At 35.0% G+C, this 25517-nt stretch overlaps 1 protein-coding gene across 1 annotated transcript in view; it reads left to right on the top strand.

The window, feature by feature from the left end:
* The window catches only part of LOC103249307 (receptor-type tyrosine-protein phosphatase kappa-like), a 308462-nt gene that overhangs the window by 75196 nt on the left and 207749 nt on the right, over window positions 1-25517 (top strand). Inside the window, exon 3 of the mRNA XM_021707499.1 lies at window positions 2981-3125. Coding sequence (XP_021563174.1) covers window positions 2981-3125 — 145 coding nt within the window. The remainder of the gene's footprint in view (window positions 1-2980; window positions 3126-25517) is intronic.

Below are 25517 nucleotides of genomic sequence, written 5' to 3' on the forward strand. Positions count from 1 at the left end.
CATGTGTTTGCTATTGTGAATAATCTCTTGGCTAAGATCTTTTAATGGTTTTAATACAACTGTGGAATAAACTTCAAACTTTTTTAATGACATTTAAAACTTTTATGTTTAGTTTTGTTTCTACCTAGTTCCTACACACTTTGCGTGTTCATTATCCAGAATTATTTGAGATTTTCCAGCATATTGTGTTCCTTTAGACTTGTATACTTTCGCTTTTGCTTTTTCTCTAGCTTTAATCCCATTTCCATTCTGGCTTTTCTCTGCTCAGCATCCTTCATCTTCACTAGGAGAAGGCCAATGAAGCCTCCCTAACCAACCCTGGTATAGGTAGCCACCTCTTTTGTGTTCTTTGGAATTTTCATCATGCTGCTATTATCTCATATAAAACACTGTGTGTGTGTGTGTGTCCCATAGTCTCTTATTTATCAGTCTATTATTATCACTATTTTTGTATTTTCTATCATGTACTCCAGTATTCTGTATTTCTCCTTAACTTGGAAATACAAATTTCTTTATGAAAAAATTTGTGATGAGATTTATTAATATGCGACATATTACACCTCTTACCTCAGAACTTATTGTAAATGATAAATTAAAAACTCTTGTGAAAATTTTCTTATCCATCAAGTCAAGTAGGCAATAATGATTTTCAGGACTCTTTTGATTCCCTTCTGAGATGGCTGGGATGTGCAACAAATAGCAGGGGTTGACCCACTTATTTTGTACAGCTACTTCTAGTTGTTATTGCTAATCAGAATCCTGTAGTCTAAAATTAACAGTGGCTATGAAGGGCAGCAATTAAGGCCATTTGTCTTCCAAATGAGTCAATGTGGGTTCCTCTGGTAGTTTAAATTTACATACAGAGGGCACTCATAGTATTATAAAGGGTAATGGGGGCCCTGAAGGCCTGGGTTGCAAAACAGTAAATTATTTTAGGGTCGTGAGAGCAAATTATATTTTGAGAAAAACTTTCCCCTTGCTGTGTGAAGATGCATTTTCTAGCAACCTCTTTTCATTGATTAATTTTAAATTAAAAAGTACATAACTTTTTATGAGATCATTTATATAACATCTATTTTAGGCATATTTAAAAGGCAATATTAAGCTTTCAACCTTCTGGAGTTTGGTTCTTTTAAACATTGCTGTAGTCCTAAGAGTGATTCAAGGATACACATGACATGTTTTGCTTTTGGAAAAGGCTTTTGGGCTCTAGCGTCATTTGGGCATTTCTGATCATGCCTGCTTCACCTGTGACACTGACTCTTCTCTGCCGTTGGTGAGGCATGTAACTTTGATGCATATTCAGATTGCAAACTTTTGACGAGGAAAATGAATTCTTTTTTTTGCAGAGCATTTACAAGACTGAAGTTTACCCCAAGGCTGTTGCTTGGTCAGAAAATCCCTTGAGTTTATTCACAGAGATTCCCATGTAAACTAAACAATAAGCTATTTGATGGGGGACAGGTTATTGGTTTTTCTCATTAAATCCATTGTTGGATTTTCATTAGTTTTAATCCATTTTCTTTCAGGATTAGACATATAGGCCAGTTCTGATTTTCATGATCGGAATAAACTAAACGTGTTGAGTTTTGTGTGCCTGTATATATAGGCTAAGAAGCAAAAGTAATCATTCTATTTCTGCCACACAATTACCCCTGAAAATAAAGCCAGAAAAAAGTGACTGATGCAAAGGAGAAATGATGCCTCCATTAAAGAAAACAGGTTATTAAATAAAGTGAATGAGGTGAGAGTGATAATAGGCTGATCTGATTGGTTTTGTGTTTCAGTCCCCCCACCTTTAAGATCATAATTGTGTGTGAAAGTAAGCTAAATGAAATATGAAAGTATGAAAGATATCACAGACCTAAGACACTTTAGACCCTGTAAAGCTTTTTATGTCTCATTTGCTATTATGAGTAGATTTTAAAGCCTTTTTTTAAAGTGAGAAATTTGGTTAGACTTAAACATTAACTTCACCTTTTTGAACTTATATTACAAAGAAAAACGAGATTCACTCTTTTCCTTCCTCTTCTTCCCACTAAACTTGTTAAAAACTATTTTGATTCTTGATGTTTGTATATTTCGGTATAGCCTCACTTATACATATATCTGTAGAGTGACACTGACACACTCTCTGTGATAACATGAGCACACTCTAGATATGGCTCTCAAGCAGGGATTTGGAGCCTGGGGATGGGGTCCTATAGCTGTCCAATCCAGGATGTCCCCTTCCCTTCATGCTCTGACCAGGACACGTAGGGCATGCCGTGGCCACGGGCAAGTGTTCTCCACACTTGCTGGTCATATCTTGCAGCTGGGCATTGTGGATATTATGGTGCACTCTTCTTGAAGCAGTCAGTCCCCTGGGCTAGTTCAGACCAGATAGAGCACACCTAGATCCATGTCAATAATCTTTGATGATTCTTAGTTCATCTTTAGTTCATTATAATGCTAAAAAACCTACCCCTGAAGAGAGTTCACGGCCATGCTGTGTACATGCGATGTGTGCATAGGCACCTTCTCTCACTATGCCTGTGCATTGGAAATCCTACTCCTTTCATGCTTAACCCTGCACTCTGCTCACGTAAAATGCTATGTAACCTACGTGCCTTTTACAATCGGGAGTGGTTTTTTTTCATCCTGTCCAGCTCACCGCTCCCAGACCATCTTCGCTGTAAATAAACTCCCGAATAAAACTGATGTCTCGCTGTGTCTGAGAGCCCATTCTTTGGCCTCTTGGACACAGCGTCTTCCCTTTTGTCTTTGGGAGCACGAGGGTATCTTCTCTTATTTCTAATAATTCAACATCTCTGTGCCTTAGCTTGCCTTCTGAGGTTCAGACTGGCTTCTTATTCAAACACAACATACCAGTAGAAATTTATTTTTATGTGAAAATGTAAAGATGATATGGTAAACAAGGGTATCGTTTATATTGAAAGTATGAGAACCACATCACCTATTTCAACATGATATGTAACAGGAATCCTTTTTTCTCCTTCTAGGTGGCTGCACCTTTGATGATGGTCCAGGGGCCTGTGATTACCACCAGGACCTGTATGATGACTTTGAGTGGGTGCACGTCAGTGTCCAAGAGCCCCATTATCTGCCACCCGAGATGCCTCAAGGTAAGAGCCATTCTGTTTACTCAGTGTTGGGCAAATAGCTTTGGAATAGGTAGAATTTGCTTATTTTAGGTATAACAATGATAATTGTCATAATAAGCTCATTTACTTTGCTACTGAACCACACCTAAGAGCTTCAAAGTATTCTTTTGCCTTTCTCTTCATAACTTTCTATAATCCTGTATTCTTCAAGAATATGTACTTTATCTTTGTTATTTCTGTCTTTGGGAAAAAAAGTATTCATATTTTTCTCTATTTAATACTAAGCAAAATGGCAAGCCAAAAATCAAGAGGCAGAACAAGCAAAATCCTTTCAGAAAAAAATCTTAAACATGGGATCCATTCAGTTGGTAGCTGTTTAGTTAAATTACACAGGTGGATCCAGGCTGAGGGGAAGGGCTTATATGGTAGGATGACGGGTTGTGTCTTTCACTGGTCTTGGGCATGTATGTCCACGACTATGAGGAAGACAGCAGGGAGACAAAATTGTCCAATGGAGAAGATTTTTCTGGACGAATTGTAGAGAAATATGGCCAAGACCTGTTCATTCTTTACCTAGATTTTATGATATCTTTTGATTTTTGTTTTTGTGAGAAATATGTTTTCTAATTACTTAAGCCAATTTGAGTTGCGTTTTCTCTTATTTGTGAAAAACATTAACATAGGTTATCAATATATACATACCATGCCATACAATATTGGACTAATATTTGTGCTTTCAATTCTGCATATTAATTTGGAACTAATTCCAAGTTATGTGCATATACGTTTGGCAATAACTTAATACATTGTAAAAATCGAAAATGTTAACAGGAATTAAATATAATATGAAAGAGAATAAACTATTTTTCTTCCAATATTAATATGGAAACAAGTAAATATAGTATATAATTATATATTATATATAACCATGCACATGTAATATAATAATATTTAATCATATATAATATAATTAATGTGCTATTGCTTATTACTAATAATTTGGGTTTTAAAGCATATTTCTAGTATTTTTATAATGACTAAAAATAGCTTATAATTAATTTTTCAGCACATTCAATAAATTATTTCTAAACTGAATGTGAATTTTAGAAGTGGTCATTTTGGATATAGCTGTTGGAAGTGAAAATAACAATTCTGGTGATTGAAGAGAGAAAATTTTATCAGTAGTATTCCTGAACTTGCTAATTAATGTGGTTCAGAAAAACAAAAACTAAAATCATCAGCAATAAACAGCATATCACAAATGCACAAGGCAAAATACTTAACAAAATCTAAAATTACATTTCCAAATTTTGGTCTGTAAATTACTATGGTAAACATATCCTTGAAAAAATTTTCTTATTGGTCCACCCTGTGATACATACTTTGATGGTAGAATGAATTAAAGTCCCTTTTTATTCTAATAGTCACTTTTGATGACTGAGTAGGGAAATGATTATTTCTAAGGCTGAACTGAACCCTGGTTTCATTTGCTGAGGGATAAATTGGTACTATGTGTTTGACACTCTTTGCTTCTTATGTTTGACCCCTACTTTGTCAGCGGACTCATTTAGTTTTGTGCCTAGGAGTGTATTCTTCTTTCAAAGGTACATAGCCTAATTTTCCTGGTGCATTTTAATTGCAGAAATGACTGTAATTTTTCATCGGAATTTTCTCTGTGGTATATTTAGACTAAATTTTTCATGTAAAATTAAAGAGGGTGGGCTGGGATGCACACATTTTGACTGTTTATCATCAGAGAATAATCAGAAAGATGTTGATTTATGGAAATGTTACCATTGTTAATTATCATTGATAGTGGGTGATGAAGTACTGCTCAGATGACCTTGTTGGCTCACCTTTGACGAACAGCTTAATCGGTGGTTACAGTAAAGGATGATATATACAGAAAATGAAAGTGTTTGAAATTCAGTCACATCTTCCAATTAATAGGACATTAAGTAATTAATCATGCAGAGGAGGGAAAAAGGTCATGGCCACTTTATATTTGCCAAATGTAACTGTGTTTAGTCTTCAGAGAGATGAGAGAAAGCATTCGTGTATATTCTTATTTTACTCATCTCTTTTTACAACAGATACTATGTTTTTTCCTTTCCCTTCTGCTATTCCCTTAAAGTGCTGATTGAACATTATCTGCTCATACATTGCAAAAATTTAGAGACACTTAGATTTATTTTATTAATTTTATGAATGATCTTTTTATTTTCAAATAAATACACAGGCACACTTTCTTTTTTTCTTTACTTTAAGAATAAAAACACAGACCAAACCAAACAAAAAGAAAATCTCAAATGTTTGGCAACTCTGAAGTATCAAGGCTGGCGCTGTGATGCAAGCTTGTTATTGAACTCTCTATGATACTTGGTGTTGTTAATTGGTTTCTGTTGATTGACCTTTTCAGACTTGAAGCCAAGAAAAAAAAAGGAGTGGGTGAATACATAGATAAGAATAAAAGGATATTGAACATGGGTAGAAGAGAAAAATAGGAAAAAGAAGAAAAGTATTTGTACTTATGGGAAAAATACATGATTAATAACTGCTTAACATGTTTTGGGACAGTTCTTTGCCCCATGTACTACTTTTGTCAGGCTACAATGATGATGGCTGAAAGGTCTGCTAAATATGTTTAAAAATAGCATGCAAAAGAATAAGCACTTCATAAGAGCATCCTAATGGCCAAAAGTTGCATGGAAATATGAGCACCTATTCAGTTCTGTCATCGAGGAAATGCAAAGTCAAACTGCAGTGAGAAACTACTGCAACTCCATGGAAAAGTGAAAATAATAATTCCAAGTACTGGTGAGAATGTGGAGCAAATAAATCCCTCATAGAGTACTGTCAGAGCATCAATCTGTATAATCTAGTCACCAGCCAGTCTATTCTAGAGGGTAAGCTCAGTAGAAATGTACACATGTTCACCAGAAGACATATGTAAGAATATGTATAACATCCGCATTTATAATAGTCCCAAGTTGAAAACAACCCAAATGCCCGTCAACAGTGCAATGGACAAATAAATGGTGGCATATCTATATAATGGAGTATGATACTGCAATGTAAGTGGACGCATTATTGCTATATACAACAACACGGAAGAATTTCACAAAGATAATCATATGGAAAATAAACCAGATACAATGAGTATGCCCGGCATAAATTTATATAAGTTATATAAATTTCAAAACCAGACAAAACTAATTGATGATGTTAGAAGTAAGCATATTGTTAACTAGCAGGGGAGGAGTTGGGGGGTGGTAATGTTTAGTACTTTTAAGGTACCATGAATGAGTCTTCTGGATGCTGGTAATCTGGATGGTGTTTTTTGCAGACATGAACAAACTGTGAAAAGTTATTGTGTTGTACAATGATGAGTTGGGTACTTTATGTATCTGATGTTAATAAACATTGACAAAAGATAAATAAAAACCGTGCTCACAAGGATAATACTGGAAAATAAAATATAAATAAAATGTTACAGATTAGAATAAAAGACATATAATGGGAATCCTCAAATGGATCCAAACTCTCATTTTCCCACCATCCTGGGCTTCCTTTTCCATAATTAAAAAATACTGTGCTCTTTGACTTCTTTGCATGGACCTTTGTATTATCTCTTCACTCTGCTTAGACATTTATTTGTCCACTTATCCATTTGCAAACCTTTATTCTTCTTACTATGTCTATTCAAGTTCCATTTGCTTTGAGAAGATTTTATTGACTGACTTGGAATTCTGATATTTCTTCTTTTTTTTTTTTTGAGTTGGAGTCTCACTCTGTCGCTCAGACTGGAGTGCAGCGGCCGCTCCCAGCCACTGCAGCCTCGACCCGCTGGGCTCCGGCGATCCTTCCGCCTCAGCCTTCCAAGTAGCCGGAATTACAGGCAGGCGCTACCACGCCCGGCTGATTTTTTGATTTATCATAGAGATGAGGTCTCGCTGCCCAGACGGGTCTCGAACCCACGGGCTCAGGCAATCCACTCACCTCAGCCTCCCAAAGGCGCGGGATGACAGGCTGAGCCACTGGGCCCGGCCTTATATTTCTTCTATCCTCATAGCCAAATGTATTCCCCACTATACTTTGTACTGTTTCAGTTGCAGCTGTTATTATTGTATGTTTTCATATGTCCCTCTCTCCATGAGACTATAATGATCTCAAGAGCACAGACCATAATTTTTTTCATCTTTGATGTCCCAAGACAGATATTTCATTTTACTTAGAAAAAATGTCAACTTCTGTAATGTAAGGTTTAAAATATTTTGGTCAAGAGTCAGACAATAAAGTTTTTTTCTCTTGTTAGAAAATTAATTGAATTAAAAATACTCCGCTTCCCAAGCACTGTATTGAGTTCAGATTTCTCTGTAATTAGAAGAGCTTCACATAATTGTTAATATTCAGCTTTTGTCATTATAAATATCACCTATTTATTTTTTATGTTTACATGTTATTAACACAGTCAAGAAAGAGTTCTCTTTTCATATTTCTTTTGCTCCTTCTTGTTCTCTCTTGTTTTTGCTTGTCAAATTAATTCCAATCTTCTATCCCTCAAAAGTCTGTTATATATATATATATACATATTAAAAACCCATTAGAGAATGAGAGATATTGTGTGGAACTAGAGATTGTTCTTTCATCTCAAATACATCTGTGTCCTTGACCTTGTTTGTCAACCTTTTTTATGCTTATAACTTCATGAAACAAATGTACCTGGCCTTTTTACCACTGTATGTTCTGTTCTCAGCATAGGAATTGTGATTGACATCTCAATACATTCATCTTTTGCTATAATTAAAACTGCTGTTTCTTTTTAACAGGTTTTTGTAAAATGACTAATTGAATTTTAGTTTAGTGTCTCTAGAGTACCCATTTGATAGTATTTAAAACTATTATTGCATTTTATCCCACCGTCCATGTGGTACTTTTCACTGATAATAATGAAAATCACAGTACAGATTTCCTTATTTAAAATGCACACACTGTGTATTTAGTAAAAAATGAAAGACCTCTGTCATTAAATTAGTCTGAAGATTGGAGTTAGAAACTATGCCTCCTCTCCTATAATACTTACTGAGGTGTGATTCAGTGGTCGAAGGCTCTAGTAGGTCTCAATTCTGTCCCACTGCCAATCTCCCAAATTAAAATTTAGAGAGCAAATGAGATTACACAGAAGAGGAAGAGAAATGAATATGTTGTTTAAAAAGTTGACTTTTTATTAATTTGTTACTTTCAAAACAGTGTATCTATTTCCCTCCTTAGATTGTAAACATGAATTATTAGCCAGGTTGTTAAAATTAAACTTGCAGTCTTCAAATATTTATTTGGAGAGATTAAATTTGTGTGTATATTCAATAGGGAGAAAGCTTGGTCATATGATTTTGTACCTGGCTTTCTTCTGATAATACAATAAAATGAAAATTAAATAAAACATTGGTGTGCATAAGATAACATTTATAGGTTACATAACTTCAGCTAAGTTTTCTGAGTATGATACTGGTCTTCTACCAGTCTTTTAGTTTTATAGCAAAGACTTAGCTATAATTTATTGAAATAATATTGTGTATACCATGTAATACATTTTAATACATCTGAGAAGAGATTTCACGGAAATTTTTGTGTTGATTTACCATTTCTTTCTCTATGGGAACAGCAATCACTTATGAAAATTAGCAGATCACTTTGCCTAACATTTTTACCACCCTATTATAAACAGTTGATAATAAAACTATGTTTTTACAAAGTCATAATTAGCAAAAATCTCAGCAAATCTACCAGAGTGAAAACATGGCAGAGAGTGGTTGAATAAAGTGTTGGTAATGAGATACCGAGTTGCTAATATTATGGCCAGTTTTGTGATTGGGGCTAGAACAAATCAGGCCAAAATGTAGGTTCTCTTCTTTATGTCATCTAGTCAGCATTGTCTGTTAACACAACCAAAGAGAGCGTATATGTGAGTTTGTGCAGCTGTGCTAAGGAGACTGAGAGGTCGGGTGGGTAGTAGGAATAAGAGGAAAGGTAATGGCCTCATGTCAGATTGGTAATTGATGGGAAAACATCAATTTAATGGATATGGGTGTTTATCTAAGGATCCTGAAAATCACAGAAATTTAAAACGGGAGGGCTATGCGTTATTTGATGATTTTCAGATTTTTTTTTTTTAAGTAACAGAATTCTTTTTTCAAAAATATTATTTTTCATTACTTAAATATGTAAAATGAGTAAGAATGATTGGTCCCTGAATCTACTTGCTTTCCAACTCCCAAGATCTCTACTCTTTACCCCCTTTCTCTACCACCCCAGTTCCATCAAGGTAGCTTCTGGGAAAAATACTTAGAGATATATGCCTACAAGGGACAGTTTGAAAACAATGGTTTTGCAAACTCATGCATTTGCATATAAGCATCTGTGAGATGAAAGCATTTAGGACTATTCACTACCGCTTAATCCTAGTGGCTCGCTTAGTTTTACCATACTAGGGGCTTGGTATTTTTAATCCTCACAAGAACCTTATAAAATTAGTGGTATCTTAGAGTTAGGTAGAGTGAATGTCTTGCTTAGAGCAACCCAGGAATGGAATTGAAACTTAGGTCTGTTTGTCTAATATCAAAGATATCCTTTCCAGGGTACTGTTCTACTTCCTCCTCTCAGTTGAGCTTACAGATTTCCTTGACTTGGGCATGGGTATTTATATCTGCTATACAGTGAGCTTTATTATTTATTTGATTTAATCCACAATGATCTTCTACCACTTCATCTAATATATCATCTCCCACCCCCCAAAAATTTGAAAACTTTCAGTAACTTCCCCTTGCTTTTCACAGGAAATGGAATCTGAGACTGTGTTGTTTAGAGTTGCTACTGAGCTCAGGATTTCCCCTGTGATATTCTCATCCCCTGGCGAGATGCTCTGCCCTTTCTTTGATTTACCTGAATGTTATTTTTAGTTATTTGATGAACACTTGCTGCATGTCTGTCTAAACAGACCTTTAGAAACACATATATTATCTGATGTCTCATTAGAGCATGTATGGTAAAAGAAAAATTCATGGACTAGAGGAGTCAGGCTAAAGTCTAGGGTTGGAAAATAATTTTAAGACTTTGTTTGCAATGGAGTATTTTAGGATGAGAATTATGGGCTTATTTCAATGTGCTCTTCTAAACCATGTTATCATGTGTCTGTTGGCGCTTTTGCCCTGAGCACAGAGAAGAGAGTTTACCACGTGTGAGTTGCTTATTAAAAACAGTAGGAGTTGGAGGCAGTGTGAAGTGAGAGAGTGAAAGACTGTAATGGACTGCTTGAAGGGTGAGCCACTTAATGAAGGCTGGTTTTTAATGTAAGGACTATTACCCTTGTGGACATAAATGCAGCATGAAGAATGTCTAAATTATAGTGGACAGAAATGGCCTGCTGAGACAGGAATTTTTTCCTGATATTTCAGGTACATAATGTATCTAAGTTAGATATGTCCCAATATATCTTAGAGGAAAATAACAGCCTAGTATTAAAAGGAAAAAGAAAAAAAATTAATGTGTCAGTGCTAGAGAACTTCCAACCTCCTAAATGAATTAGAGATAAGAATACACAGCAATTTCAAAGACTATACAGTCACCTTTAACATATACCTTAAAATCAATACATAGTCCAAAGAAACAAAATTACTTTTCCTTGGGAGGAGTATGACTGAAAATACAGTTATGACCTTATACTTTTCCTCTCCAAAAATAAACTTGCCTTATGATGGCTAGGGACTGTCTTGGTTTAAAAGCTTATTATCTTTCAAACACAAGAAGAATGCTAGGGCAGTACACACACACACACACACACACACACACACACACCCCAAACACCCAAAAAACAAACAAAAAACTCAAAAACAAAGTCACAAAAGGTAAGTAATTAAAGTAGGAATTATTTACACATGTACAGTATATGATGTTAATAATTGCATGTAGTTAATATTGAGAATAATAGTAGACTACTGCTACATATTAAAAGATGCTTTAAAGTCTTAGAAGACTGTCAGTTTTCCAATCTAATTTCTGCTGAGGTTTCTCCATCCCCAAAAGAGGAAATTATTACCTGAGAAATATTTCTCAATAAAAAGTAAAGACTTTATACATTTAGAGGACATGGCAACTTAGAAATGTCCTCAGCATCATGAAATATTCACTTTGCGAGGTAGAATAAAAAGATGCTGGCTTGCTTTTTAAAGGTTTATGAGAATAAAATTAAATAGGACAGTTCCACGAACTTCATCAAGCTGGTTATGTATTTCTGTATCTTCCTCCTCACCTCAGTTTTTTGAGTGGATGATTCAAATAGGAAACTAGGGTGGCAAATCTGGCTATTCAAAAATTATGTTTGTGTGATTTTTATTCATGCTGGGTCAGACGTATTGGATACTTACAAAATACTTCTCTGACCACTTTGATCTAATCCCAGGCATTTTTACATGTTGTTTCAGTTAATTCTGACACAAGGCCTTTGGGGCATGTATACAACTCATTTCGTGGGTGGGAGAACTGATATTCGGGAGAAGTGAAGTAAATTGGAGAGGTTTTATGTCTTGGGAAAGGAATCCAAGTATGTAGAGATATAGCATAAGGATTTCACTTTTGAACTTTATGTAAACAAGTGTAAGTAGAAATCTTTTTTTTTGTCATAGTGGATTTAGTTTTATTTATTTATTTTTAAAATTTTTCATTTTAATATGTAGGCTACTATTCAGGGTTAGGTATACAAATGTTCATTATGCAGGTACCCTTGTTGATGAGGTGTGCCCCTCCTCCCTTGGCAGTTTCTCACTACTGCCAAGCCCACCCCGCCCTCTCCTGGCAGTTTCCCACTACCGCCAGTCCCTTTCTTATAGTACTATGATGAGTTGTTCAAGGTACGCTTATGAGTGCGAACATGTGATACTCGGTTCTTTGTTTCTGTGATAGATCACTCAGTATTATAGCCTCTAAGTTCATCTAAGTTGCTGTGAAGTTCACACTTTTGCCCTTCTTTATGGCTGCGAAATATTCCATCATGTATATATACCCCATTTTTTTGGTCCAGTCTTCTTTCCATGGGCCGCACGGTTGGTTCCATGTTTTTTTGCTATTGTAAATAATGCTGCAATAAACATGTGTGTGCAGGTGTCTTTTTCTTAGAGTGTTTTGAGTTCCTCAGGGTATATTCCCAGTAGGGGGACTGCGGGGTCATATGGGAGGTTGATTTGTAAATCTTTTAGGAATCACCACCCTGTTTTCCTCAGAGGCTGTACTAGTTTATACTCCCGCCAACAGTGTAAAAGCGTTCCCTTTTTGCCACATCCTCTCCAGCATGTGGTATTTTTTGAGTTGCCGATGATGGCTATCCTGACTGGAGTTAGGTGGTACCTCAGTATGGTTTTAATTTGCATTTCTTTGATGACTAGAGAGGCTGAGCATTTCTTCATGTATATGTTGGCTGCTTGTGTGTCTTCTTTTGAGAAGTGTCTATTCATATTTTTTGCCCACTTTGCAATGGGGCTGTTTGTTTTTTCTTTTTGGCACATTTGAGTTCCTTGTAGCTTCTAGATGTTAGGCCTTTGTCAGACATTCAGTTGGCAAATATTTTTTCCCATTCTGTGGGCTGTCTCCCGACTCTCTCAATGGTTTGTTTAGCTTTGCAGAAGCTTGTCAGTTTGATGAGCTCTCACTTGTCTATCTTATCTCTTTTTTTTTATTGAGTTGGAGTCTTATTCTGTCACCCAGGCTGCGGTGCAGTGGTACACTCATGACCACCCGAGCGTCGACCTGCTGGGCTCAGGCAATCTTTCTGCCTCAGCCTTCCAAGTTGCTGGAACTACAGATGTGTGCTACCAATGCCCGGCTAATTTTTGATTTATTGTAGAGATGAGGTCTCGCCAGTTACCCAGTTGGGTCTTGAACCCATGGGCTCAGGCAGTCCACTCAACTCGGCCTCCCAAAGTGCTGGGATGACAGGCTGAGCCACTGAGCCTGGCCAAATTTTTGATTTATTGTAGAGACTAGGTCTTGCCAACTTACCTGGGCTGGTCTTGAACCTTTGGGCTCAGGCAAGCTACTCACCTCAGCCTCCCAAAGTGCTGGGATGACAGACTGAGCCACCGAGTCTAGCCTATCTTATATCTTATGGCATGGGCATTGTGGGGTTTTGATCAGGAATTGGTTGCCAGTTCCAATTTCCATAAAGATGGTAGAGCAAAAACTTCAAGGCTACCCTGTAAGTGTGGTTGAAGTTGTATCTTACGCTTTCTCCAGCTATAAATAATGGAACACACAACTAAAAATGTCTTTAAACTATAAGAAAAAAAAAGAAGAAGAATAAAAAAGGACAACCCTCTTGGGTCCCCTCCTACTGTGTGAGCTTTTTTGTCCTCTTGATAAATCCTGCTTTCAACCAAAACAAAAAACAACAAACAAAAAAACCATAAGGAAGGTTACTTTCACAAAGCAGGAGATTCAGCGTTGGCTAATTCAGTGGATCAGTGATGTCACCAGGACCAGATTTTTCCTATATCTTTGCTCCTCCATTTTGGCAGGTCATCTTTTCACCTCAGGCTACCTGCCTTCAAGGGTGTAAGATCTATAGGTATTCTAGCTGCTAAATTCAGATATGACAACATCCTGAAGAGAAAGGGTTTATTGGTTGTCTCTTCCTTATGTCTTTTTTTAGAGGGGATCTTTTTTATTAGAAATATTATGTATACAAGTCAAAAGAACATTTGGATAAGTGAAAAAGTGATTACAATATAATCTCATAATTTTAATCTGACATTATTTATTGGCATTTAGAGAATATCTTTTTAGTATATTTTCTCTGTGCCCATTTTCTTCCATCCAGTTGTAACTATATAACTATATTGTTGATAATATTTGGTAGTTTCTGCCACTTAATGTAGAGGAATTTCTCCTTATTACATATTATTTATAACCATCTATGCTTTATAATAGCTCGTTACATTTAGTAAATATACCACAACTTAATCATCCCATATTTTTGAAATTTAGATTGTTTCTTCTTTTTTTGTGCTATTTTTATGTACCACTGCCATGAACTTCTTTAAGACTAATTTTTTTATTATTTAAAAAAATTTTTAGATTAGATAAAGAATATATATAAATAAACAGTTTGCATTTTAAAGATTATTGATATAGCTTATTATTTTTCAAAATAGTTTTACCAATTTATACTGCATGCAGAATGTTCGCTTCAAAAGTTTATGAATTGTCTTTTTTTTTTTTTTTTTTTTTTGCTAATTGATAGGTAAAAAATGGTAATCTGTTTTAATAGGCATTTTAAAATTTTGTTTTTGTCCTTCCTTACTTTGATGGTTTACCACTGGAATCTTGAGGTCAGTTACATTTTTCCAAAAGGTTAAATAAGGTAATTAAAAAACTTAAAAATCTGTAAGACACATATGATTAAATCAGCAGATAGAATCTCTTCCTTATGTCTTACATATGTAAATAAACACACAAACTTTTCTGAGGTGTCCATCAACAGATTTATCTTCTTGTCTAGTTGGCCAAAATTATGGCACACATCCTTGTCTAAACCACAGTATCGGAGAGAATTAGACTACCACGATCGACTCATCCTGTCAGGCCTACCTTTTTTCCCCAGCTGGAGTTGAGGCTGAGGCGCATGCCATATTTCTGATGCATATGACCAGATAGATTGTGTTGGAATGAGGATGGAGTGGATGCTGGTTAGGCATCTAACAAGTTTGTTATAGAATTATTGTTATTTTTATTTTATTTTTTTACAAACAGAGTCTTGCTCTGTCACCCAGGCTAGAGTGCAGTGACGCAACTGTAGCTCACTTCTGGGCTCACGGGATCCTTCTGCCTCAGCCTTGCAAGTAGCTGGGACTACAGGTGCACACCACCACTCCCAGGTCTTGCTATGTTTCCCAGGCTTGTTTTGAACTCCTGACCTCAAGCAGTCCTCCTGCCTTTGCCTCCCAAATGCTGGGATTGGAGGTGTGAGCCACTGTACCCGGCCCTGTTATAGAACTATTTGGATATGTAGGAATGAGCCACTGTTATAGAACTATTTGGTGCAGGTGAGGTAGGATGGATCTGTAGGTAATGGAATTTCGATGTTGTGGGATTTAGAAGCGTGCACAGATCAAACATCTAATAGGATGACATGGTATTCTTGGATGCATTGTTTAGCCTGGTGTCAGTTTTCCCTTAATTTCAAGCATTTATTGGGTCTGTACAATGAAAAGCAGGAAGTCTTTCTGACTTAGTAAATTCCTCTCCTCTCCTCTCCTCTCTCGCCAAGGCTGGAGTGTAGTGGCACACTCACGACCACCCGAGCATCGACCTGCTGGGCTCTGGCAATCCTTCAACCTCAGCCTTCCACATAGCCAGAACTACAGGCACGCCCTACCACGCCCAGCTAATTTTTTTGATTTCTTGTAGATATGGGATCTCGCCAAGTTGCCCTGCCTGGTGTTGAACCCGTGGGCTCAGGCAATCCACTCGCCTTGGCCTCCAAAGTGATGGGATGACAGGCTGAGCCACCGAGCCCGACCTGACCTAGTAAATTTATCTTACCTTTCAAACCTATGTTGTTACTCTTGAGAATTTTATAGTCTTTCTTGTTTTCCTTATGAATTTTATGACATAAAATAAATAAGGGACAATAGTTTATAAAAAACTTAAAAGCTAAGAAAGATTCAAGTATCATATGGTATATATGTGAATGAACACATGCTAAAGGCATTAATTTATGATTGAGGAAACCAGTGGAATGGTAAGGCAGGTTTAAAATATTATAGGAACAGGGGAGCATTTATTGTCAATGAAAGAAAGAATGCTGGAATAAGATTCCTAAATTTTATACAAATGTTCAACAGGGCAACAAAAGTGAAACCTTGAGGTTATCTCTGTTATCAGACAGACATCATTTGCCTCTCTATTAGACAAAATTCATTTGCATTCCTGTCATATGAGTATCATCTGTAGTGCCATTAATTTTCTACAAATTAACTCTTCCTTCACAAAAGTTACAAAAGACCTTAATCAGCAGTAAATAGTGACTCAGACAAAGGTACATACATTTAAAGTACTAGTTAATTCTTTGGTGAAGGATATACAGTTATTCTTTTGCTTAGTTCTAAGTTTTGAACACTTTTCCATAAAACTTCCTCCTTATTGTCATAAATATTCTCCAAGGATGATTCTTGTTAAAAACAACAATAACAAAAAAAAAAGTGGTCTAATTGTGTTCTGGAGATTCATTTACATATGGCCAGTGAGAAGTGTTTATTAACAGACAGAAACCTTAGAGTAAGATCAAAATATCCAGTGCCATACAGTATTTAACAGTTTGTAGGAGCAGAAAATGTACTCCTGGATGAAGATTTTATTAGAAATCTAGACTTGTAGGGTGGGCGCAGTGGCTCACGTCTATAATCCTAGCACTTTGGGAGGCCGAGGTGAGAGGATTGCCTGAGTCCACGGGTTTGAGACCAGCCTGGGCAACTGGGCAAGACCTCATCTCTACAATAAATAAAAAATTAGCCAGGCACAGTGGTGCACACCTGTAGTTCCAGTTACTTGGAAGGCTGAGGTAGAAGGATTGTGTGAGCCCAGCAGGTTGAGCCTGTGGTGGCTGTATGCATGCCACTGCACTCTAGCCTGGGTGACAGAGTGAGATTCCGACTCAAAAAAAAAAAAAGAAATCTAGAATTGTGTTTGCAATAACCTCTATCACTTCAAAGTGATAAAAAAATAAATCTATATAATTTATTTTTCTTTTCAGAAGTTCAGAAAACACACTCAAAATGTTCATCTCCATCAGGAGTATTTCACATGAAGTACTTTTACATGTGGATGAATTCCTTTCTCTTTTACCTTTTCCAGAAGATGATGAGCTTGTTGGCTTGCCCGAATTAACCTTTCTTCCTCTCAAGCTAGGACCCTTTAAACTTAGACTGGGTAACAGACCCAATTACTGAGAGGGCTTTGTAGTATTGATTGGTACCACATATGAAATACAGCCATTGTCCTTTTACGGAATTATCATCCCTGTTTCAGTAAAAGTTCTTAAATATAGCACTCCATAAAATTCAAACAATTTGCACGGTTGATTTATCAAATTATATTCTTACAAAAAGAAGGCAGATTCTTAGTGAGTTGTATCCTAATCACTGCTTTCCCATAAAAAAGTAAAGAAACTTACAAAAAAAATGTGTTACTAAATTTCTGGGGCGGGGGGGAGGGTCAGTTGAAACCAGATATCAATTAAGGAACCTTTATTAAAGCAAAGATTAGAGATAAATCAAGAAGAATGAACATTTTTATCATATAGCAATAAAAAACATTAAACATGTGTTGATAATCTACCAAGCAATCCCAACTAGATTTTCCACATCAGTTCATGAACTCATACTTAACTAATTCTCGACCTCTTGAATTTTGAGATCGTGGACTGTTTCATGAAGACATCAGTCCTAGAAATTCTGGCTTAGTGTCCTGGTATAGTCTGGCTGATGTGTAAGTGATATCAGCTCTGAAACCTGTAGCCTTGAGGCTAGTCCTTGAAGACATCTTGGTTAGAAGTGCCTAGTCCAGTACTTTCCAGTGAGGCAACAATTTATAGAGCCTATAGTTTATGGCAGAGTCTTCTGGCAAGTATGGGAGGAATGCAGAAACCAGCTACTGAATGACTGAATGACTGTGATGGGTTTATTCAGTAACCAATCATATCAGAATAGAGATGAGAAAAATTCTCCAGCAAGGCACAGGACTTTACCCTTTCATAAGGATTTGGTTAACTTCTCCCCTGAAAAATATACGAGCAATGAGCGTATTAGCCCATCTCCAGGTTCTTGCTATATGTTGAATTATCTTGAATGTGTATTTCATATTAACAACATTTACCTGAAGAAATTAATATCGAGAATTTCTCTGATTTGAAGCTCTATCTATGCAATTCTTTCAGTGATGTTGAGCTAATTAAAAATACGGAGCACGCTGAGAAAATGTAATTATTTTTAGTATCCCTAATCTTATAAAGTAAGGAAATATGTGTAAGGCAATCTATGTGGTTTTATAAAGCCCTGTAGGAAATCTCAAGAATAGTTTACAAAAAATGACAGGCTGAAATTTTTATTTTTCTGAACTTTGGGGTCTTATCATGCAAGAAAAAAATCAAGAGTTCCTGCAGGAGTTGGTCACCTAACTAAGATCGTGGAATGGGGACCTGAGAGTAAGGAATAATGCCATTATTTTAATATCACTAATATTAACACTTAGGATAATATAATTATGTTAATAGAGTAATTAACTTTAATATTTAGAAAAAAGCAAAAGGAAGCACAATTATAAGGAAACTTAGCTTTTCCAAAAGAAATAAAGTTGTATTTGTTCTTAATCATCAAAATCAATTATAAAATAGATTTAATTCACATAAAATTATTCTGGAGAGATACCAAGCCTCAGTTTAAACAAATAATTATAAACAATTTTTTACAACTTTCTATTAAGAACAGACTGAATATACTAAGATCAATTTGTTATTTTAACTGAGAGAAAACATAATAATTTCAGTCTGGTGTTAATGTAATTTTTAGCAATGGAAGCTTTAAAAATGATATTTTTTTCTCTTATCACCAAGCAATATGATTTTTTTTTTTTCTTCTTGAGTCAAAGTCTCACTCTGTTGCCCAGGCCTGGAGTGCAGTGGTATGCTCACGGCCACCGCAGCCTGGACCTGCTGGGCTCAGGCAATCCTTCCACCTGAGCTTTCCAAGTAGCTGGGACTACAGGCGTGCGCCACCATGCCTGGCTAATTTTTTGGTTTATTGTAGAGGTGAGGTCTTGTCAAGTTGCTTGGGCTGGTCTCGAACCTGCGGGCTCAGGCAATCCTTTCATTTCGGCCTCCCAAAGTGCTGGGATGAGCCACTGTGCCTGGCCAAACAATATGATTTTTTATTACTGGATTGCTTTGTGTGCAATGCACTACTCTGTATTCATTGTATACTGCACATGTCCCATTTGTAGTTACTCTAAGCTTTTCAAAATAGCTACACTATTCTGGTGTTTTACTAACTATATTTGAGCCTGGCAACTCTTTTTACTCATAGTTTTATTGACATATTATATTGAGTTTTTGAGTCATAAGTACCAATATTTTGTTAGGAAAATAAAAATGAGATATTGGCACCAAAGCTTTGTATTGAGAGAGATCTCTGTGAAGTTATATGTTGAGAGAAATCTTTATTAAGTTTATGTATTAAGTTCAAAAAGCATTCTATTAATAATATGTTAACATGGGAAACACTTTGTGGGGTATGCCTGTGTATGCAGTGTATTGATTAGAAGTCCATCTGAAACCAGTTATCAAGACAAAGTTAATCTTGAATGAGAAGGAGTAATTTTTTAAAAAGAAAAAAGTTACTTTTTAATTGTATTCTTGATTTAATTATTGGTAATAAGCTGGGCTAATAGAGTAGGAATATATTTCCTAAGTTAGTAGCTAATGCAATAAATTATCCTTTTGAAATGTTTAATAAATAAATTCAGTGGCAGCTGTAGATAACATTTGTGTTTTTAATTTGTCTCATGGTTTTAGTGTTTTACTCTATATGGGATTAAGAAATAATTTAACTTAGCATTTTATAGAAAATAAAAAGTTTGTTTTTGCAGTCAGAAGATTTTTGTGAATGTAATCTGCTAATGAGTTCAACTTTCCACTTTTGTAGCTAAAAACTGATATTTAAGTAATGTTAAATGATATGCTAGTGTTCATAAAACAGCATTGTTCTTGGCAGTACAATTAAGAAATTGATACTTAAACTTAAGAATAAGGTGTAATAATACCACCATTCGCTTTTATGCAGCTTAACACTGTGTCTGGCACAAAGACCTGCCATAATTAATTGTTCAATGAGTATCTCAAAATCTTTAAAAATATGAATGAACTTTTCTCAACTTTTTTCTCCAGAATGTATATTACCTATGTTGGAACTCATATTTTTTTGAATGGATAAATATATGGAATGCTAATATTGGTGCAAAAGAAATGAGGGAGTATTTTAGAAAGTGATTTGAACTTCTCATTATTTTTGAATGAATAAGTATATGGAATGATAATATGGTGCAAAAGAAATGAAGGAGTATTTTAGAAAATGATTTCAACTTCTCATTATTTTTGTATGAATAAATATATGGAATGATAATATTGGTGCAAAAGAAATAAGGGAGTATTTTAGAAAGTAATTTGAACTTAACCACTCTTCATGCACTCTGCTATTGTGAAATTAGCCTTTTGAAGCATTTTAATGTAGATAAATAGATGGGTCTGGTTACAAGGATTGTCTGAGGGGGTTTAATTCTAGCCCTGTGTAACACTATAATGATGTTCCATTATTTGTGTTTATGCTTTTTTCTGCATGCTATATCAAGTTGTTGGAAGTTTATGTCTTGCAACAGTATTGGAAGGTGATATTTTTCATATTTTGTCTTATAGTTTAGCTTGCCTGTTAAGGATATTCTTGTGACAGTAAAACCTTGCTTTATATGATAGGCACTGATTAAGATTTTTAAAAACTGGATTATCAGGTAAATTCATGCCAGTGAAACCAAGAAATAGACTCTTCTTAGCTTGGTAGGGGTGACTATTTCTTTTGTTCTCTTTAACTCAGAATTAAAATCAATGAAGACAACAATCCAGTGGGAAGAGCTGACTATTGCTGTTATATTTCACATTCCTTGTCATCTAGTCCAAGTTTCTCTGTACTCATAAGATTTATATAAACCCTTTGTAAAAAAAAAAAAAAAAAAAGGACAGCTTTCATATTATTTTCTTATTTATTTATGCAGGCAGAGCAAAGTTTTACTGGATCAATGGCGGTAGTCCACAAGCTGTTTTAAATTTTAAATTTAAATTTTAGGAAATGGACACTTGCGGGTCCCAACAAATCATTAGAGTGGAATGAATAAAGAGAAGTATGGGTTAACACAGATGGTTTATCATTTTTATATAGATTTGTTTTATATAGATTTGTTATCTGCTTTCTATTTTTTAAAGGCACGTGATTATATATAATTGAAAAGATAATATAATAGAGAACACACTCTTTTCTGCTCAATCTTCCTTGTATTTTGACACACAAAATCCACACATTCAGAGTATCATATAAATCATTTCAGTAGTAGCAACACAATAAAACACTTAACCTCATCAAAATGAGCTTCTGTTCTATCTAAAAGAGACCTTAGAGATTATTATCTCTAACCTTTCCTTTTACAAATAAAATAGTGTAGAAGTACATAAAGTGACTGGTACCAGAGCAACCTGAATTGAAATCTAGGTCCTATTGCTTGCAATTTGGTCATGACATACAACATTTCTGGGCTTCCATTTTCTCATCAGTAAATTAGGAATAATAAGGTTTTTCTGTCTCTCTATGTTGTTGTATCATTGAAATGAAATACAGTATTTGTGCAGCATTTGGTAGCATGTGATTATGGTTGTGTGTGTGTGTGTGTGTGTGTGTGTGTGTGTGTGTGTATAGCATAATGTGCACATATTATGTGGTATATATATATATACCACATAGTACCAAATGTAGTATGTGACATATGTATATGATATAGCTTATGGTAGTATGATACCTAATAAATATTATTTGCCTTCTTCCGTGTGGCCCAAGGTGACATGGCTGGTTAGTAATCTCATTAATCTATAAGAAATTGATTTTAATTCCTTTCATTTTCTTTTTTTTAAAGCAAGGAATAAAGTGCATTTCCTCATTATAATTTTTCAGTAGCTCATTAGAAATTGTTTTATGTTCAATTCAAATAATTACCATTGTTACGTAATTGTTCACAGAGTACAGGTGCTTTGCACTGTGACTTATAATGATATCTGGAAATGATTTTTATAATGATGGAATGTTGAGGTTTGGAAATAGTTTGGAAAAAGTTTCTTATTCCTCAAGTCTCTAAGAATATGTTTATGTAGTTCTGTTTGGATCGCTGAATTGCTTTGTGATCATTTAATGAAAATTTTTTTCTTATGAAATACATTTTACTCTGGATATTACTTAATGTTGGCAACAGCTGCAGCCTGTATGTTACAGAGGCAAAGGAAGAAGTAATACACCAACATTTAAATCACTGAGACACTGGAAAAACTGTTAGAAGTGTCTTGTATTACAAAACTGAGTGTTACTATACAAATATCCTCAAGCAAGAACCAGTAGAATCTAGTTCGGAAAATCGAGTCTAAATCTGTTTGATACGGCTCCGTGTTATTTTCAAAATCTAGATATTCTAGCGTACAGATTTTGCTTTTATGTCTTAAAGTAGAACTTGTAAAGGTGTTTACTTGGTTTCTACATGCTTGAGTAATTTTTAAAAGCTATCGATCAGCTAGTAGAGCTGTGCCCGGGGTTGTTAGTTGGGAGTTCTTGTTCTAATAAGAAATTAGATTATGTTGGCTGTCCTACCTCTGCCTTGGTTGTATCTTTTGAAGAATGAGGGAAGATAAGTTCAATTCTCTCTGCTCTTTAGGGATCTCATCTACATATTGTGATAATTAATGTATTTTAAGCTTCTTTGGCTATCAAATACAGGGTTTTTTAAGATCTAGGGATCCAGAGATGTGTTTTGGGGTTTATAAGCTCTTTAAATTTGTAATGTGATGTGGTGTGTGTGTGTGTGTGTGTGTGTGTGTGTGTGTGTGTGTGTGTGTGTCTGTGTGCGTGTCTGTGTATAGGTATATATGTGATTTTCCAGGAAAATAATAGGCACAGAATACCAGAATAATCACATAGTATAATAGCAAAATTTTATGGAGTACAAAATTGTACAAGTTCCTAAGGTACAATCTTTGGGAAAGGTTGGGTTTATAATGGGGAACAAAACTCCCACTTTGCTTATCTCCTGGTCTGGTGTCTTACACTGATTGAATTAAAGATGATGTCTTTCTACAAAGTCTCCTCTGTGCCTTTTTAACTTTATTTTTATTACTTTAAAGAGAGTTAGTTATATACAGAGTTTAAAGGGTTTAAAATTCTTAATTCTCAAAGGATTATTCTGTGAATTATTTCTCTTCCCAAGAGTAATGTTTGTAGGTTTTTTCTGTTATTAGGTGTATCCATTTTTTATTATCCTCCTTGCTTCACTGTTGGGATTGAAGCCCTGTTTGCAAGAGTTTCCATCCAGGCCGAAAAGGTGCTGACAAGTCCCCTCCTTACTTTTTCTTCTGTATACTTACCTATTGTCCATTGGAAGCTTAAATTACCTGAGATTCATTGTATTCATTTTCTGTAACTCATTGTTGATTATTCCAAGTAAAGTCATAAGTAAAATCAAACAACTAAACAAGATCTCGAACATTATTAAACAACAGAATAAGCACCACAGGAGTTTGCTGCCCACCTTTGAAGTGAATACCCTGAACAACCAAAGCTTTTTCCCTCCAGTCTTGCCAACTAGTGTTAGAGAAGAAAGTATGACTTACTGAACACCTCCCCAGAGTCTAAATGCACTACATGGCATTTAGTTGATTCACGGTATTTTATCCCATGACTATAGGTAGCAATGACAGAGTGTAGAGAGAGAGAGTGGGAATCAGGAACTAGGGAAACTGGAGTATGTGAAAATCGGCTGAAGTAGAAGTTACCCAATTCTAAAAAGAACATAGAGTAGAATGTGTAGTCAGAAGCTGGACAGACTAGTAGGAGTATATCAGGGAGAGGAAACAGGTGGTCAGTAATTAGATAGCACGTTATATTCTTTATTTTCATAATAGTGCCTAGAATAGTACTTTACAGTGATAGACATTTAATAATTCAAATAGACTCTTAAAGTTTAATCTCTAAGGCCAGTTTAACCACCCCAAATAATGTATTACTTCACTCTGTTATTTTCAATCTTTTTTGAACTTTGTATAGGGTTACAATTATACTGGAGTGGAGATAAACATAGAAGGTAATTATGCGTAGGTAAAAAGAGGATGTAAACAACAAAAAAAGATGATACCAGGAAGTGTCAAAATTCTGCTCTGTAAAATTTTTCCTAATGTGATATATATATGTATATATATTTCCAATTATATGGCTTGTTCCACATGAATATTTTTGCACATCTTTGAAAAAGAAAGATCTGCATATACATTAGCAGTAATTATTTTGGAGTCTAATTTTTGTAGTCAGATTTCTGAAAGATTTTTCTCTCAAGATTCTTCATTCGAATTTTCAGTAGAAATTTTTTATGCTTATTTTCATCTTATTTAAAAGCTAGCACATATATACAAAAATGAAATGAATGAAACCATAAAAATCATACATAAGTCTCACAGCCAAAAGAAAATTACTATCAATCTTTTGATTCCATTTTTTATTACCCCTAGTGAGAAAGGGTCTATATTTGGGTGTATGTAGCATTTTTCGTTAAATCGCTGTATATGCATATGTATATGCATGCAATTATGACCATATAGCATATACATTTTTTTTCCTGTCATAATTAATGCTGCAACGAACACCCAAAACTTCTGTAGTTTATAATTGTTACCTTTGGAAAGGTTGGTTCTGTAAGAACTACTTAGTCGTATCTAGGAACAGGGCTTAATTTATGTTTTATTTAACTTTATTGTATTTGCTCTCTAGGGCATACCTGTAGTAATTTCTCAATATATATAGATGAAAGTAATATATAGTTTATATTTATTTAAATGTAACTTTCACTTTAATATGTGTGGGTAATTGATTGTGTTTCCATAAAGATCCATGAAGCTGCAGCGCTTAAAAAGCCAACTGTGATCGCAGTTTACATCTGAAGCATAATTCTTGACTGTATTAGAGTTAAGCAGAGAAAAGAAACAAGTGTTCTTTTTCAACATTAAGAAAGGAAGAGTTTTAATGTGTTTTAAATACAGCCTAATTTATATGCTTGTAACAGTTCTAAAGTTGATTAAAGTCTGTAGACTGAATGAAAATTGCATGTAGTTCTCATTTTAGGTGACCTTCCATGTTAATTAGGACATTTTTTTCATTTATTTTGGAGCTAAGTACATTTTCTTTATCTAGTAAACTTTGATTATGTTTTTTTTTTTTTGCTGCTGCTTGCTTTAATGAAGTTGATCACTTTCATATCCCTTTTAACTTTGTTCAAGATTTTGAATAAGATTTTGAATAACAAATCAAAGTACTATGATGAAGAGACTTTAAGCAGTTCTAGTTATCTGTTACTTAACTGACTCATTCATTAGTTTATTCATTTAACAAATATGTATTTAGTAGTATATTGTGCTTGGCATTCTTCCGGACACTTGAGTTAAATCCATGAATAAAATAGAAAAAATTCTTTGCCCTACAAAAGCTTATATCTTGATGGGAGAAAAGATAATACAACAAGAAAAGT

Source organism: Carlito syrichta, unplaced genomic scaffold (assembly GCF_000164805.1).
Source record: "Carlito syrichta isolate Samal-C Ts95f unplaced genomic scaffold, Tarsius_syrichta-2.0.1 Scaffold118959, whole genome shotgun sequence".
Taxonomy (NCBI): domain Eukaryota; kingdom Metazoa; phylum Chordata; class Mammalia; order Primates; family Tarsiidae; genus Carlito; species Carlito syrichta.